Source organism: Amyelois transitella, chromosome 2 (genome assembly GCF_032362555.1).
Source record: "Amyelois transitella isolate CPQ chromosome 2, ilAmyTran1.1, whole genome shotgun sequence".
Lineage (NCBI taxonomy): Eukaryota > Metazoa > Arthropoda > Insecta > Lepidoptera > Pyralidae > Amyelois > Amyelois transitella.
This window is the reverse complement of record NC_083505.1, coordinates 9,082,209-9,100,048: the sequence shown is the minus strand read 5'-3', so window position 1 is coordinate 9,100,048 and position 17,840 is coordinate 9,082,209. Positions and strand designations below refer to the sequence as shown.

The following is a 17,840-nucleotide window of genomic DNA, read 5'->3' as shown; positions in this document are numbered from 1 at the left end:
TTTAGTTTGTGGAAGTGTACACTTTTTTCTCAAGCACCTATGCTTTAGTAAAATTTCTTTGCCGTACGTTTGTCTAGTGTGTAAGCAACTTATTGCTGTCATTGTCAATGTCACACGTCATCACATTTTTTATTTGAACTTGCAGATACATCAACATTTATACCTAAACATAAAATTTAATTTTCTCTAAATATTACAACACAAAGGCGATGTTATAAAAAGGTACTTGTTGTAAACTTAACATGCTTGCATTTCTTTCTTTCTTTTGATATGTAAAAAGATGTATACTGTCATAGAATTTTTCGACGTGTCTGTTTTTCTTTAACCGCCTCTCCTACAACTATTGATTATTTTCTGTTTATTTCTGTTGAATTTTTATATAGCCACGTTTTATTTATTTTATTGCTAAGATTAACATGGAAGATAATGATATAGTATCCTCAGTAGAAAGTAGACACCGAAAAGAGAAGAAAGAATTACAAGCGCATATTCAAGCGCTTAAGAAAACCGCAAAAAATGATAAGTCGAAAAAAAAAGAATTGACAGCAGAAATAGCTCGACTCGAAGCTGAGCAAGACAGTCGTCACAAAGAAGAATTGGAGGCTGTCCAGAAACAACTAGACGGCATTGTGGATAACAATATAATTGAACATGTTGAACAAGGAGATACAAGTACAACAGATGAAGTGGCTAAAACTAGAGTTTCAAAGGCCCAAAAGCGTAGAGATAAAAAAATGCAACAAGAAAAAGAAAGAGAAGAACAAATAAAGCAACAAGAAAAGGAAAATATACATGGACCGAGAAATAAAGAAATTCAAGCTATTAATGCTAAATTGAAACAAAGAAATTTGAAGATATTCTCAATACCTTCTGATGGTGATTGTCTTTACAAAGCTGTTGCACATCAGTTGTCATTAAAGAGGCAACAAAACTTTTCAATTGAAGAATTACGAAATAAAGTTGCCGATTATATAAAAGAGAACAAACATGATTTTATACCCTTTATGAGTAATTCTGAGACTTATGAAATGCTTACAGATCAAGAATTTGAAGAATATTGTGAAAAAATTCGGAGTACGAAAGTTTGGGGTGGACAAATAGAAATAAGAGCTTTATCAAGTTCATTAAAATGTCCTATAAATATAATACAAGCTTCAGGGCCAGAAACAATTGAACAGGGCAAAGAGTTTGTTGGAGATCCACTTATATTGGCATATCACAGACATATGTACAAATTAGGAGAGCATTACAACTCAACTTGTTTGAATGAAAATGAGGATGTGGAAGATGATTAAATGAAAACATGACGTTTTTACGGCAATTCAAGATAGGTATCTAACAGCTATCAAGCAAAATTTATATCAAACATTTTTAATGTACTAAATATAAAATGACTTTGATACATAAAGGTAATTTTATTGTGAAGGGTGATTTTGAAGGGCTGTTTTCTAATTATTAGTTTGCATCTCTTTCATATATGTATGTATATATATATATATATACTAGAGGCCGCCCGCGACTTCGTCCGCATGGAAACCCTATCAATCCCGCGGGAACTCTGGGATAAAAAGTAGCCTATGTGTTATTCTGGGTCTTCAGCTACCTACATACCAAATTTCATGGTAATCGGTTCAGTAGTTTTTGCGTGAAAGAGTAACAAACATCCATACAAACTTTCGCCTTTATAATAGTAGTAGGATATTTTAATAGTAAGATAGGTAACACAATGGTTATATATAAATATAACCATTGTGTTGCATTATACTATTTTTTAATAATCAAAACTTCCAAAATAAAATAAAGGTCCGTGTGCGTGTTTAATACCTGTATTATTTTTAATAGTATGAATAAAACTAGGTGGACCCCGGGCCATTGTAAATAAAAATAAATATAACAAATTACAAAACAATTCTGGATTTAGGAGAATATGTACAATGGCGGACTTATCCCATCTGGGTTTCCTTCCAGTCAACCAAAATATAAACGAAAATCCACAATTAAAAAGGCAGCGTACATTAAAAAGCATTGAGGATGCGTTATAATAAACTTATTGTTTTTTTATGGAGTGAGCCTAGGTTTCTTGAGTAGGCTGTTAGCTGCCGGGCCACATATAACATTATTATGCAATAACTATCTCAGTGATGGGCTTACTTACCAGGCTTTATTTCAAATTTAATTGATGTAAGGCAATGGGCTATCTAATCAATCTGCCAATAATTATATCATAACGCCATTCAGCTGTACTTAAGTTTTCGATTCTGTCTGAGACTATCGGGCTCGGTCTACCGCGCAACTTGACAATTAGAATTGTGGAATTAAGTAAAGGCTTCAAGGTGGTGCAACGACGCATATGCCGTTTTTGTGGAACATCTGTGTAATCAATCACACGCAGGTCTTAGCTTGTAAGGACCTAGGTTGCTCCCAGGGCTTTGATATCTGCTTTGCACCAATATGGACGTGAAATAAGTCAGCCTCATATGTTATTTGGACCACAGATACTTTACGCCATTAAGAGGGTCAATTTAATACAAATATAATCATGAACATACAAACATATAATCACGTACATACATACATATCTATACTAATATGATAAAGCTGAAGAGTTTGTTTGTTTGAACGCGCTAATCTCAGGAACTACTGGTTCGAATTGAAAATTTCCTTTTGCGTTAAATAGACCATTTATCGAGTAGGGCTTTAGGCTATATAACATCACGCTGCAACTATAAGGAGCAAATAAATAATGGAATATGTGAAAAAACGGGGAAAATTATTCATCTTTGAGAGCTTCAATGATGCCCAAAATAACTATTCCACATGGACGAAGTCGCGGGCACAGCTAGTAATCACATATATACGTATAAACACGTCTATATCCTTTGCGGGGTAAACAGAGCCAACAGTCTCGAAAATACCAATAAGCCACGTTCAGCGGTTTGGCTTAATGATAGAATTGAGATTCAAATAGTCTAAGGTTGCTAGCCCATTGCTTAAAAGAAAAATCCGAAGTTTATAAGCATATCTCTTGGTCGCTCTTTACGACATCTAAGGGAAGGAGATGAGGACCTTTTTTCTATTGGTGCCTGGAAACAAACGTCAATTATATGACTTCTTTTACCATTTCCATAACAATTTTCGTATATTCTAAGTAGCACCTACCTACCTATTAAAACTGAGGATCTCGAGATTAAATAAAACGAATCAATGTTAGTCGACAATAATTTAAATTAAGCGAAACTATAAAAGAGCCAGAGCACACCATTAATTAAATATTATATAAAATTATTCTCCATTTCGAACTGCCGTCGTACCAGAAGCCTTGTCATCCTCCCCGACGTTCTTATTTGGGTCATCAGGTTTCATCGCAGGGAATAACAACACCTCCTGAAATGAGATGGAATTATGATACTTCATTGGTTGTTATTACGATAAACCCCTTCTCTGAATTAACTTGAGTAAAAATATTGCAATCAGTACCTTATTGTAAACTGACTAAATAAAATATAAATTTAGATTTTAATTAAAACTGTTGGTTTTATTTTTCAATTTAAAGTTATTCCATACATATTTTGTTTGATGGTCAATGAAAGATAAGAATCTCTCCAGTATCCACTTGATAATTATTATTAATAATCTCAATAGCACCCACTTGATGTGCAATCATGCCTCTTATCTCTAGTTCCACTGCTCCCTAGTACAAAACTTCGACAAGAAAGTTGATATCCACAATAAAAGATAAGTTTTTATTGTAGTTACAAATAAAAAGACTACAAGGATATATGATTAATCTGCATAAGCGAAATTCCCTTTAGAATAGAAAGCGAAGGTATGTTTTCTAAAAACTAGAGTGTACAGCCGAGTCTAAATAAAATGAAATAGTTTCAAGTGACCTTGATATTATTAGAATCGGTAAGGAACATAGTTAGGCGGTCAACTCCTAAGCCCCAACCGCCAGTAGGTGGCAGGCCATACTCCAAAGCCGTGCAGTATGCCTCGTCTGTGGGAGGAGCTTCGTCGTCACCCGCAGCTCTGTCTTTCGATTGCTGTTCAAATCTCTCTCTCTGTGTGGCCGGGTCATTCAACTCTGTGTACGCATTGCATATTTCTTTTTTCATAACAAACAGCTCGAATCTGTACAAAAATAACTTCAATTATTTTCAGTTCTATCCATACCACATAATCCATGAATGACTAATGAATGTATAAGATATGACAAAATGTAAAGAGATATCTTATGTTTAGTTTATCTCTTTTTATAAATAATTCTCTCACAATATTGAATAAACAGTAAATAATACTTATAACATTAAAGTAATAAAATTAAATGAGTCGGAGAGATAGAAAAAGAGGTATACAATCAATGAAAACAATTTTTAGAATTTGCACTCTGTTTACTTGTTTTTAAACTCTGTTCAAAGTTATATTATTACATTGATTTGTTTAAATCTCATCAATATAATAATAAGAGGAGGTTCTCAATTTAACTGCATGTTGCATCATACTCATAATAATAAAAACATGAATGATGCATGCCATATTGTCATACTTTAATAACACACAGATAAAATTTTCTTGAGATTTATCTTATTTATTTTTTTAATCTAGTATAATGATTACAATTGTTTATCTACCTTTCGGTGAGGCCGGGTGCATCTCTGTGATATTTGGATAATGGACTCATGATTTGAGGATGATCAAGGATGAATGTTGGATTAATACATTTCTCCTCAAGGAACTCCCCAACTAGCTTATCCAGCAACCTAGCTGTTGTTCTAGGGGGCGGGCACTCAATCTGTAAATATACAATAAAATAACTCCTTTTTCAGTACATAATTACTCTTTAATTGAAAACATTAGAGATGCATAAAAACAAAAGAGTACATAAAACCATTAGAAAAGTGAAAAACAAAAGGACAGGCATACAATTAGAGGTTGTGAAAAATGGTCAAAGCCAGTGATGAATTGGTATATAGGAAACAGAAGGAGAAAACACAGTAAATCATTTAGACAATGGGTGGATGATGTTAAAGCTATTAGCTGGTGTCATATGGATGTGAGAAGCAACTGACATATATGTATGGTTGGGACTATGTCAATGATTGACATACAGACAGAGTTAATGCAGTAGAAAATAAATACATAGTTACAATATATTAACCACTTAAAGCAGAACACAATTTACATATAAATATGGCAATTGCATTTATTATTTTTGTCAGTTAATTTTGTTAATAATATATAGTGGTACTGGTCCATTAAAACTCAAAAATATATTTGCTGGCTGATTTTATAAGGTGATAATGATCTTATGTAAGATAAAAACATTTATAACAAATTTGTTTGAAATTGTAATATCCTATAACTGAGAAATTACTTGCTTAACATTGATGGATATCCAACAGGTTCATATTCTAAACTCAATTTATTTTCTTATTACCTCATGCTTTTCACACAATTGACTTAGGAGAGTATTCACTTCAGGACTGTCAAACTTGTCAGCAGATGGTAGCTTGACACTCAGAACTTTTTCCAGGGTTGCAATCATGGGCACTCTTGCAAATGGAGGGGTGAAATCAATCTCAACCTCCTCACCATCAGGACCATCTGGATGGTATTTTATCTGGAAATAAAAATAAAAAGTTAACCAATGTAATTCCCTTAATAGAATAACAAATATTCATATTGATCATCACCTACCTTGTAGGTACCATGAATACTCTTCACCATACCAGATATCATGGACTCTGTCATGGTTATGAGGTCATGATAATCTGCATAAGCCATATAAAACTCACAAGTAGTAAATTCAGGGTTATGAGTCAAATCGATTCCCTCATTCCTGAATTGTCTTCCAATTTCATAGACACGGTCAAGCCCACCCACCACCAGCATTTTGTGATACAATTCTGGGGCAATCCTCATGTACAGATCCAATTTGAGTTCATTGTGATGTGTGATGAACGGCTTGGCAGTAGCACCACCTGGGATCATGTTCATCATTGGTGTTTCAATTTCAAGGAAGCCCATGTTATCCAAAAAACGTCTAATGTAAGCAATTATTTTTGCTCTGGTATAAAACGTTTGTCGTACCTGAGAAAATGTAATCATTTTTTTCAAGTCATTTAGTTTGTTACATAATTATTATATTAAAATGACTACTTAGATATATATGCAAAAGTTTAATTTAAGGCTTACCTTATCATTTAAAATGAGATCTAAATATCGTTTTCTAAACCTAGTTTCCTTGTCCTTTAAGCCAAAGTGTAAGTGAGGCAGCATGTGTAGGCAGGGTGACAACAGTTTAATACTTTTTGGTATGATAGACAACTCTCCCTTCTTGGTCTTACCAGGATGACCAATACAGCCAATAATATCTCCTCTTCTCAATTTATCAGTGTCTTTTTCAAATTTCTCTTCTGACTCATACATTTTAGCATTAGCCATTACCTGCAAGTGGTTTTATTATAAGTACCTATTAACAGTTTTATACCTACATCAGGTTAATATCATCAGCCATTCACAGAAACATACATATTTTATATTTAGTATTAGATTGAAGACAACATAATGACTATATAATTACTTAAAAAAATTTACAAGGTTATGAGTTTCCCAAATAAATCATTTTTTTTTTATTTCTAATAAACTTGTATTACCTGAAGTTTGACACCTTCCCCTCTCAAGTCATAGAATATGAGTTTTGCACCAGATTCTCTTATTGAATGCACTCTGCCAGCCAGTGACAAAGTAACATTCTCCATAACTTCTCCATTATTGAGATTGTTGTACTTTTCAATAAACTCCTCTAGGGATATTGTGACATTAAACTTGTGGGGGTATGGGTGTTCATCTTTGGGTCCTTTTTTGAGGGCCTCAATGGCAGATGATCGCAACTTATAATACTCATTAGGGCTAATTTCTTCTTCGAGCTTAGTACTTTTTTTTTCTGCAGCTGCAGGTGCGGGTTGCTGGGCAGCTTTTTCAGCTTTTTCTTTTAACTTTTGTTCTGCTTTTAACCGACGTTTCAATTCACTAAAAAATTAATTTATAGTACAAAGTGAATAAAGCGTAGATCATTATTTTTATAAAAAAATAAACCAACCGCTTGCTTACTGCCGTCGATAAATTTGTACATCGTTGCATAAAAATTTTGTTTCTAACGAAACCAACCGAGGTAGAGGTAAACTTCTTTAGAGCGAACATTGTAGTTTCCCAATACACTATACTCACTTCTTGGACAATTTTTCACTGGGAGCTTCAGCCATTGCTTGCTTGATCTATTTGATTAATTCAATGAATTTAGCCCTCTAGCAACTAGCTCACAATTCTATCATAAACTTAACCTAAAAATAATAGCAACGTTGGTCAACGTGCATGACACACTGAACCTGTTAATGTCAGTTCTATTCGTGAGTGACAATGACAAGAGGGACTATTTTTTAATTGTTGTCTCGGGTGTAAGCTTAGCTTCAGGGCTTGTGCAAGATTGAATGAGTGTCAGTGTGGCGCACATTACATGGGTCAATATTATCACGATCCTAGTACATAACGATATCGCAAACGTATTGAAGCGGGCTCATACTGGGCTATTACACTGTCAATCAATAATATCACAATCGGTGCTGACTTGAAAGTACTAGAGCGAAGTAGTGTTTACATAACATTGATAAATAAATAAATATAAATATATACGAAACAAATTACACAGATTGAGTTAACCTCGAAGTAAGTTCGGGACTTGTGTTACGAGATACTTATTCAACGATACTATATTTTATATTAAATACTTATATAGATAAACATTCAAGACCCAGGCCAATCAGAGAAAGTTCGTTTCTCATCATGCCCTGACGGGATTCGAACCCGGAACCTCCAGTGACACATAAGCACACTACCGCTGCGCCACAGAGGCCATCAGTTGTTTATAGATAATACTTAAAAGGCAGCTATTAACCTTTTGTATTAACCTCCATGATGACGTTTGTGAATAAGGGCGGGACTCGTGAGTCTTAACTTTGGCATTCATGGTCAGGAGTTCATAACTTTTGAGTTATGAACTCCTGAGTAAATTTTAAGTTTTTTTATTATATTTTTCCGACTGGCAATAAACGTATTGACTTGCTTGACATCACAGCTGTTCGTTTTGCCTGTCTGTGATCGAAAAATTCTATTATTTTAACTGAAAGTGAGTTATAATCCGTAATATTTGTGGATTTGATTACAGCAAAAGTAATATTATAGTTACAAATATAAAATAACACACGTTTAGTAATATAAAGCTAGGTTGGCATTGGAGTCTTGAATTTGTCAATTCTCATTTTCATTTTCTTACATTCTCGTGAATATGAAGTGCAAGTGCTAGATTTTCACTGTTATGTTTTAGTACATCTCACCTATTTTCGGTATAAACTGATTTCAGGTACAGTCTTATGTAGAAGGTATTACTTTGTCGCTTTTCCATTATACTGAAATACTATGCCTCTTTTTGGTAAGTCTCAGAAGAGCCCAGCGGAGCTAGTGAGATCTTTAAAAGATGCAGTTACTGCATTAGAAAGAGGCGACAAGAAAGCTGAGAAGGCTCAAGAAGATGTAAGCAAAAATTTGGTAAGTTTGAAGGTACAACACCACTATAAAGTTGGTTTCAATTAATTGTTGAATTTTGGTTGTAATTTTTTTGTAGGGACCTTTGTTATGGGCGTTATAATGATTTGATATAGTTAACATGAAACATCAAATTCAAATTAATTTCTTTACTTATTAATATAAAGTTTTACTTTATGTTTAAATATATATTATGCTTTGAACCTTAGTTTGAAAATATTAAGCGAGAGAGCACAGAATAGGAAATCATTATATCTTAATTATCAAAATAAGGCACTTTTAATTAAAAAATATATAGGTATTTATATTTCATGCTTTTGTAAGAATTCTTTATTTAATTATTTTGGTTATTCTTCAGGTTTTGATTAAAAACATGCTGTATGGCACATCTGATGCAGAGCCTCAAACAGACATCATTGTAGCACAATTGGCACAAGAGCTTTATAACACAAATCTGCTGTTGCTTCTTATACAAGTGAGTTTTTTGTCATTTTATGGCAGGAATAAGACAATATGTAGAACTTTGATGGTTGAATCGGTAAGGTATATCCATTTAAAAAGTGTGATACACAGAAAGGCATAGGTTCAAATCTCACCTCAGCCATGTATCATTGTTTATTTTCCAAGTTATGTTACAATGCTCTTATGGTGAGGGAAAACATCATGAGGAAACTGCATGCACATTCAGGCAACTGGATGTGTAATCATGAATCCAATATGGGTAAGGTTACTTGCTACTTGCAAAAGTTGCAGGGGTCAGGTAGGAGTGGCTTTGTGTAATAACTGACTCAACCAATCAAGGATCCATGGTCAACAGCATACACTGGGCTCCTCTGCAGAGAGGTGAGGAAGCAACCAGGCCTAAAGCAAGGAGGAACAAGACAATATGTAAAACTGATTTGAGTTAATCTTCCACAGAATTTAAATCGGATCGACTTTGAGGGTAAGAAGGATGTGGCACAAGTGTTCAACAATGTGTTGCGACGTCAGATTGGCACTAGGTCGCCCACAGTTGAGTACATATGCACTAAACCAGAGATTCTCTTCACTTTGATGTCAGGGTAAATTTTCAAAATATTCTTGGTAATAGTTTATTTATCACTGTTTGGAATAGGTTTTCATATTAGGACTGAATTACTAGAATACCAGTTTTAAATTATTGCTAATTTAAAATTGATGATGACATGTATCTTAATAGTTGTAAATAGTGAAAATATAAAAATATCTCATCATTAACTACAGCGATTGTGGTTAATTACCTTAAAAATGATTGAAAATCTATTTCAAGTACCCATACCAAACCAACCATAACCAACGAAATAATTTAAGAGAAGAGAAATTCGTGATAAGTGAGTGATCATGAGTGTAAGCGATACTGTATTTGTCTATATAACTGTAGAATTTATTTGTAAAGCTGTGAAATTAAACTCAGAATTGGGTTCCAATAATACATCTACTAGAACTTAACACTTCTATGGTATTATTCTGTATTCTAAAGCAGTAATTATGTGTATGGATTATAATTATTCTATCATCTAAAGGTTAAGTAGCAACTGCAATTCAACAAATTTAAAATTAATTTATTTTCCTCGATTGCATATAATGTAGATACATTCAAGTGACATATGCTAAGGGAATACTAACATATATAATCACATTTTCGGAGACCTTGGGCTGCTGGGGAGAAGATATGAAACATCCAATAAATGTTATGGCTCAAAGCAAATATAATATATAAAAGAAATAAAAGAAATGGTGAACCCCTCTCCAGGTCATATCTGGTGAAAAGGATGGCCCATTGCAATTCAGGTTACAATTTCGCCAGTGGGTTGGGGATGTTTGTACCAGATATGTTTCAGATTATACATACATAATATACAATTATGAACACAATAAATTTAATCATGTAATAAAAGAATCTAACAATAATAACTTGCTTTATTTTTAATTTTTTTTTTTTAAGTTGAAATTATTTCTAAAGAGTGTATATATTTTTTCAGGTATGAACATCAGGAAATAGCATCTAACTGCGGTACTATGCTTCGGGAATGCGCCAGATATGAGGCGCTGGCGAAGATCATGTTGTACTCAGATGATTTTTATAATTTCTTCCGTTATGTAGAAGTTTCCACTTTTGATATTGCATCAGATGCCTTTTCTACTTTTAAGGTATGATATTTGATGTTTCCGCTCAGATTTTATCAATTACAATTTGTATTGTAATTAAAAAAAATACATTACTACAAATACAATCAGGTATTAGTTAAAAAAAAATTGTTAGGAATGCACAATAGGCACATTGTGCAAATATGTAAATGTGCCTTATTTGAAAAGATTTTATCAACTAGGTACAATTAAGATTGAAAAATCCTCAGGAAAGTGAAACCAAGTTTTTTTGGATAAACATCTTCATATATTAAGAAATAACAATTTTACACCTATAGGAAGTGTTTAGGTTAGGTAGTGTGTTTTAATCTGTATGCATGTATTTTTCTTATCTAGTAATTGACATCTTTACACATTGATATGATTCTATTGATAAACAAGATTTAGTGCATTTTTTGTCAGATTTATTCACACTGCAGTAAAATGTTAAAAATCAACCTCAAAATCACCTGTATGACTGTAGGTAAATGAAAAAAAAAAATCAAATTGTTAGAAATGAACGTATTTTGTACTGGTGAAAGTACATAATATATTTTATTTACAAATCGATTATACTAGTGTCGTGATTCATTATAAGACGTTATATCACGTTAATGACTCATTTGCGTAGGATACTGATATGGTAGGCTTGTAAATGGAATCAATACCTTCTGGTTCACGGTAATTAATAGCTGTAATGGATATGTCTGTTCTTTATGTTTTGAAACACTTGATCCAGCAAAATGCCACTTAAAGATGCTGTGGGCATTACAAAAGGAAGGAAAATACATCGTATGCTAGTATATCGATTTTGCCAATATTCTAATAATGTAGGCAAATATATAAATAAATTCAGAAAGTATGATGAAGACCTGGGATTCATTTTGTCATCATGTCTGTACAAAATCTTTATTTTGTTAAAGAAAAGGATTTGATGATAGAATTAGTTTATTTAATTTGAGTAACTAACTTGAACGTGAATAACCTATCTATTGGATAAAAATATGAAGTAACCTTTAATTTTATATCACAAATTATTCAATTATTAAAAAAAAAAAAAAGAAAAAAAATAAAATAAAAAAAAAATATATATTGTTTTCAATAATGATTATAGCACTCTCTTAAGGCGATACATCATAGATTTTGGGTCATTTTCACTTGGTTTTTTTTCATAAAATATAACTTGTATTGTTTCAATATTTTAGGATATGAAAGTAAATATATTCAATTATATTTGTGGAAGATGAAAACACGATTGGAACAAAAATCCTCGATCAAAAAAATTCAGGAACACAAGTCTAGATTTCGATTATTTATCTCACACTATAAGGATTTAAAATTTGAATTTTGTACCAAATTGAAGATCATTAAAAAATAATAACTTCTGGAAGATGAAATTTCGATTGGATGTTTTGTTTAGACGTCATTAAACTAAATAGATGAAAACAGGAATTAAAATTGTTGCGACAATAATACTGGACAGTAGAGTGTTGACACTTTATCTCTGTCTCATTCCTACACGACCGGGTGGTATAAAGCGCTATCCTTTGTAAGCGTGCCTTCACTCCGCGGATCACATTCTCGGACGCAGGACCTGTGCCAGTCGCTCCGAGCGTCGTTGAAAAATATTCTGCGAAGTATTTAATTTCCCACATTCATTTTGTTTGAATTTATTTCTGTACATAATTGTCAGCTCAGCTTTATGAATTGTGTCGTTGATCTCTGAATCTTACGCGTCGCTTTTCTGTCGGCCGGGGTGATATTACGTAGGTACCTATTTAGGATCGTGGATTTTGATACTTTTTTTTTTTGGTACTTTCTGAAATATATTATAGATAGTTTAGGTTAGTTTTTAATACAGTTTATTTGTTTCGTTTAGTGTAAATAGGTGTATAATTTTACGTCATGTTAGCATGTTAAAAAAAAAAACTTGGAAGAGCTTCCCATATGGGACAATTTAGATGGTGGGTACTAATTACACTTACTAATAGATAGACATATAGATGCCTACTGAGATTTTCTCCGCAAACACTGAAGGTGAAAAATATTTCATTTGATACCGGCTTGTGGCGGGGCGGCAGTAGGTAGATAGATAGATAAAACAACAACAAACAACAGCTCCGCCGCCGTCGGTTATACTGTCACTAGTTGTTGCCCTGGTCTTTGCCTACGGAAACAGTACTTTTTACTGGATAGAACAATCGTTCTATGTCTTTTTCTATAGGTACTTACTCCTAGGTAACTGTATTATTCAGGGTACTACCTCAGCTGCAAGACGTCGCAGGGTTTACTTTTCTTCGCTTTCTTCATTTGGCACGATCACAGTCATTATCCCATTATTTGATTGTTATTAATTTTTAGGAAAAATAAATTGTCTCCGATATCGTCGTTGACAATGTCCGAACAGAGAAGTGCGGATGGTGTGGAGTCGACAGTTGATATTATGGACTTAGATAGTCATGGGATTATTCCGACGCCGACATCAACGACAACCCAAGATAGAAAACCATATATTTTTAGGGTTCCGAAGCCATAAAATATATTATTATGATATACATTACGAAAACGAATAAGTAATTACGAGTAGTTTTTTTAAAACCATTACAAACTTATTCATTTCATACAAAATGTTTGCATACATCCGCAACTATATCATTGCTTATAATGTAATTTAATATATGTATGTTTTTTGTAAAATAATTTTATTGTATCAAAAACAATAAATATTCTGATGCGGACTCCATTGCATTCGCAAACTTTATTCGGGTTACGTGAGGTCACGCGCCAGCGGCTATGGTGCGGCGGCGATCTAGCGGGGCAAGCGTGGTCGGGGGTGAGCCCCGCGCGGGGTGAGCCTCTCGCCCGCATCGAGGTACATGTAATCTGAATGTAGCGCCTTAATTGCAGGAATTGCTAACGCGACATAAAATGTTGTGTGCGGAGTTTCTAGAAGCAAACTACGATAAAGTGTTCAGCCATTATCAGAGGTTGTTAAACTCTGAGAACTACGTCACTCGACGGCAGAGTCTCAAGCTGCTTGGGGAGCTGCTCCTCGACCGACACAACTTCTCCATCATGACGAGATACATCACCAATCCTGACAACCTAAAACTCATGATGAACATGTTGAAAGAGAAATCTCGCAATATACAGTTCGAGGCTTTCCATGTTTTTAAGGTAAAATAATCTCGGGTTTAAAAGAAATTTTAAGATCGTAAAATAAATTTTATTCGACATAGTCTGTGAAATTTACTTCCATAAAGTTCATATACGAAAAACTATTTCGGATAATAGTCCTACTGTTTTCAAAACATAGTTTGTTTGTAGACGAACTTCGGGAATTGATCATTTTTTTTACAGTCCCTATTTTTTTATTTGCTACATACATACATATAATCACGTCTATATCCCTTGCGGGGTAGACAGAGCGAACAGTCTTGAAGACTGATAGGCCACGTTCAGCTGTTTGGCTTTATGATGGAATTGAGATTCAAATAGTGACAAATTGCTAGTCCATCGCCTAAAATAAGAATCCCAAGTTTATGCGCCTTATTTTTTTTATTTCACAGTTTTATCTTGATTTCAGGTATTTGTAGCTAATCCAAATAAACCAAAACCAATTTTGGATATACTGCTAAGGAATCAGGACAAGCTGGTAGACTTCCTCACCAAGTTCCACACGGACCGCTCCGAGGATGAGCAGTTCAACGACGAGAAAGCTTACCTTATAAAGCAAATCAAAGAGCTCAAACCGGTGGAACACTAACATTTATTGCATTTCATTATATCGCAACTTCCTCCTCAACAAGAAGTTAGTTATAGATGCTATTATATTTAAATGCTTCTAAGTCACCAGAGGGTGTTTGCGGCAAAGACAGAATTCAATAAAATCATTGGAATTCTAAATGGATTTTAAATATGGTCTGTGATGAGTCAGGGATGAAAGTATATTTGTGCTACGAGCAAATTAACATTTTTAATGAAGATTTGTAGAACTTAGTGTTACTTATGGTTTGACTTATATCCTTTGTAAGTTGTTAAAACCATTTTAGTTTTATGACGTGTTTAGTGACATCGCCGGAGTCACAATCGAAATATATTTTGTCACATTGCCTACTATCCCTAAGTTCAGAGCTTTTTGAAGAGAAAATATCGAGAGTCCTAGATCTATAATGAAGATTTGTATATAATGTACAACATTTTTATCAAAACTTTTTGTTCTGTTTTCTTTTATATTCTCATTCACCTACAGAATTATAGATTGTTACGTGAAGCAAAGTATTTTGTAATATTATATATTGTCAGTATTTGTTATCTTTATGTAACATTGTATTGAATGTCGTTCTTAAAATATATATTTGTACCATTTTCAGCGTCTTAGTTTCTGTAACAATATATTTTTCATATTTGTTGCATAAGCGCTTCGTAGACAATCTGTAAATTAATCCAAAATTTCTCCTAATTACTGTATTTTTAATGTGTTATAGACATTTAAGTTGTCAAAATTTTTGTATGTTATAATTTTTATTTTGTCACGATCATTATTACAATTATTATATTATGTGGAAACCGAATAAAATATTTATATCATTTAGTCTTCTTGATTATCTCTCTGTTGACTTTAATCTTCCTAAATATTGAAAATCCTCAAGTTGTAGGTGTCGGGGAAAAGAAATTCGGAGAGGGATTTCCAGGTCTTAGCGATTCTAACAAAAACCGAACAAGTGCGAGTCGGACTCGCGCGCGGATATTTCCGTACCATCAGCACGTTTGTTACTTTAATATTCATATTTTATCATCATTCACGTTTCTAAGTATTTGTTAAAATTAACCAAATATTGCTTAAAATAACGTACTACGTTATAATAAATAAACGATCGATAGTATCATTATATATTTATTAGATGAACCGTAATGTTACAAACTGTACACCTTTTCTTAATTGTATCTACATTAATGCAGTAGGTAATTATATCTGAAGAAGAACACAATAAGTAGGTAATGTAAATGGCTTCTGTAAAAGACTGAAATTTTAAAAAGCCAAGTAACGTGAATGTTGCTCATTATGAAATTATACCAGATAGAAGCAACAACATACAACAATGATGTTCCACTTCAGTGATTCGTTATATACGAGTATGTTGGTATGTAGTACAATGAGTACCACTTGATATTTAATGGTTCTCCATAGTCTCATAGAATATTATGGTGAACGAACGAATGAAGGTGACTTATTAAAACTGTATTGTACCTAGTTGAATTGAGCTGTAATAGTTTTATGGAAATTTAATTGAGAAAGGACCATGTCGTCGGCTTATATTTTTACTAGGCAGTAGTTTTAAGAAATTACAATTGAGAGTAAGATCTCAGTTCAAACTGCAAAATGTATTATTACCATTGTGTTCATTTTCCTGGTTTAGGAAACGTAATGAAATCAAATCTTACCCTGATAAGATCAATCAGTCTCCTAAAATTATAACGGAACTTGTTATACTAAATTACCTACACGAATAAATCTATACATATCATAAAGGATTGAAAATCCTTTTACAGTTTCTCACATATTGCCATTTCTAATCACATGAATAAAAGAAAAACTCTTTTATATAAACAAAATATTAAAATTAGTGTTAATATAATAATGGAAAAATCAAAAATGAAAATAATTTAAACCTAATCTCACTGTCCACTTAAGCATATTCATGATCTAGTAAAAAGAAATCGGGAAAATACAGTGTGCACAAGAACTTCATAACATTATAACCTAATAGAGTATGAAAGCGGGAAAGGCTGCTGGGTGTGATAGAGTGTCGGTCGAGATGCTTAAAGCAGGAAAAGGCGTAGTAGCTAGTCAGTTGTACTGCCTTTTCAATTTGTGTTGGAGAAGCGGCCGAGTACCAAAAGATTGGTGTAAGGCTGTTATCGTGCCACTTTACAAAGGAAAAGGGTCACAGCTGGACTGCAAAAATTATCGTGGTATAAGCCTGCTTAGCGTCGTCGGCAAATTGTATGCTAAGGTATTGATTAATAGAGTCAGGAATGAAACTGATGACAAAATATGGGATGCTCAAGCGGGATTTCGAAAGGGAATGGGATGTACTGATCAGGTCTTTTCCTTGCGGTGCATAGCCGAAAAGTTTTTGGCCAAGAGTCAAAAAGTCTATTGCACATTCGTAGATCTGGAAAAGGCCTATGACAGAGTTGAGAGGAATGAATTGTGGTCAGCACTTTCTATGCATGGGGTGAGCAGTCTCTTAATACGAGCACTGAAATCCTTATATGAGGATTCGAGTGCTTGTGTCAGGATAAACGGAGCGCACACTGAGTGGTTTAAGATTGAGAAAGGCGTTAGGCAAGGATGTGTTGCGTCACCGTGGCTGTTCAACCTATTTATGGATAGCTGTTTGACAGATTTGAAAGAGTCTAAAAGTGGATTAAGGATGAATGAGTTACTCGTCAAATGTCTGCTCTATGCCGACGATCAGGTTATACTGGCGTCATCAGCGGAGGAGTTACAGGAGATGGTAAACTGTATGCATGAAGCTTTAAAAGAGAAAGGAATGAAAGTGAACGTAAGTAAAACTAAAACACTGGTTTTTGAAATGGAGAAAGAAATGACAGCATGTAATATTTTGATTGGAGGAGAAAAAGTGGAGCAAGTGAAAGAGTTTGTATATCTAGGATCAAAGTTTACATCAGATGGCAAGTATGATAGTGATATTGAAAGGAGAGTGAACGCGGGGAACATGGTGAATGGAGCTTTGCATGCCTTTATGAGCAGTCAGAAACTATCCAAAAAGGCTCGACTGGCTGTGCACAGGGGCGTGTTGGTCCCGACATTAATGTATGGGAGTGAAAGTTGGGTATGGCAAAAGAAGCATGAAAGCAGAATAAATGCAGTGGAAATGAGAGCGTTAAGGAGTATGATGGGTGTGAAATTGAGTGACAGGATAAGGAACAGCGTGATAAGGGAATGTTGTGATGTGAAAGAAGATGTAGTTACAGGAATAGAAAAGGGTATGTTAAGATGGTTCGGTCATGTGGAGAGGATGAATGAAAGCAGGTTGACTAAGCAGATATACAAGGAGAGTGTG

General features: G+C 33.8%; 3 protein-coding genes across 6 annotated transcripts; 2 read left to right on the top strand and 1 right to left on the bottom strand.

Moving 5' to 3' along the window:
• The first annotated feature begins 112 nt into the window (after positions 1 to 112).
• On the top strand, positions 113 to 3,512 carry LOC106129027 (deubiquitinase OTUD6B). Its single transcript, XM_060950479.1, has one exon. It carries the CDS (start codon positions 417 to 419, stop codon positions 1,293 to 1,295), a length of 879 nt encoding a protein of 292 aa, XP_060806462.1. The 5' UTR covers positions 113 to 416; the 3' UTR covers positions 1,296 to 3,512.
• Positions 3,206 to 7,401, bottom strand: LOC106129057 (lysine--tRNA ligase). Of its 2 annotated transcripts, none has more exons than XM_013327497.2 (8): positions 7,231 to 7,401; positions 6,657 to 7,032; positions 6,196 to 6,447; positions 5,698 to 6,090; positions 5,438 to 5,620; positions 4,632 to 4,792; positions 3,891 to 4,131; positions 3,206 to 3,384 (listed from the first exon to the last, which is right to left on the bottom strand). In XM_013327497.2, exons 1-8 carry the CDS (start codon positions 7,263 to 7,265, stop codon positions 3,283 to 3,285), a joined length of 1,743 nt encoding a protein of 580 aa, XP_013182951.1. In that variant the 5' UTR covers positions 7,266 to 7,401; the 3' UTR covers positions 3,206 to 3,282. The 2 variants fall into 2 exon arrangements, with proteins under 2 accessions (XP_013182951.1, XP_013182950.1); XM_013327496.2 differs by having other exon boundaries at positions 7,103 to 7,234.
• A 682-nt stretch (positions 7,402 to 8,083) lies between these two features.
• Positions 8,084 to 16,509, top strand: LOC106143632 (protein Mo25). Of its 3 annotated transcripts, none has more exons than XM_013345761.2 (7): positions 8,084 to 8,185; positions 8,420 to 8,604; positions 8,960 to 9,076; positions 9,520 to 9,662; positions 10,602 to 10,770; positions 13,654 to 13,923; positions 14,333 to 16,509. In XM_013345761.2, exons 2-7 carry the CDS (start codon positions 8,476 to 8,478, stop codon positions 14,510 to 14,512), a joined length of 1,008 nt encoding a protein of 335 aa, XP_013201215.1. In that variant the 5' UTR covers positions 8,084 to 8,185; positions 8,420 to 8,475; the 3' UTR covers positions 14,513 to 16,509. The 3 variants fall into 3 exon arrangements, with proteins under 3 accessions (XP_013201215.1, XP_060803318.1, XP_060803315.1); XM_060947335.1 differs by having other exon boundaries at positions 8,131 to 8,229; XM_060947332.1 differs by having other exon boundaries at positions 8,152 to 8,283.
• Positions 16,510 to 17,840: the final 1,331 nt, after the last annotated feature.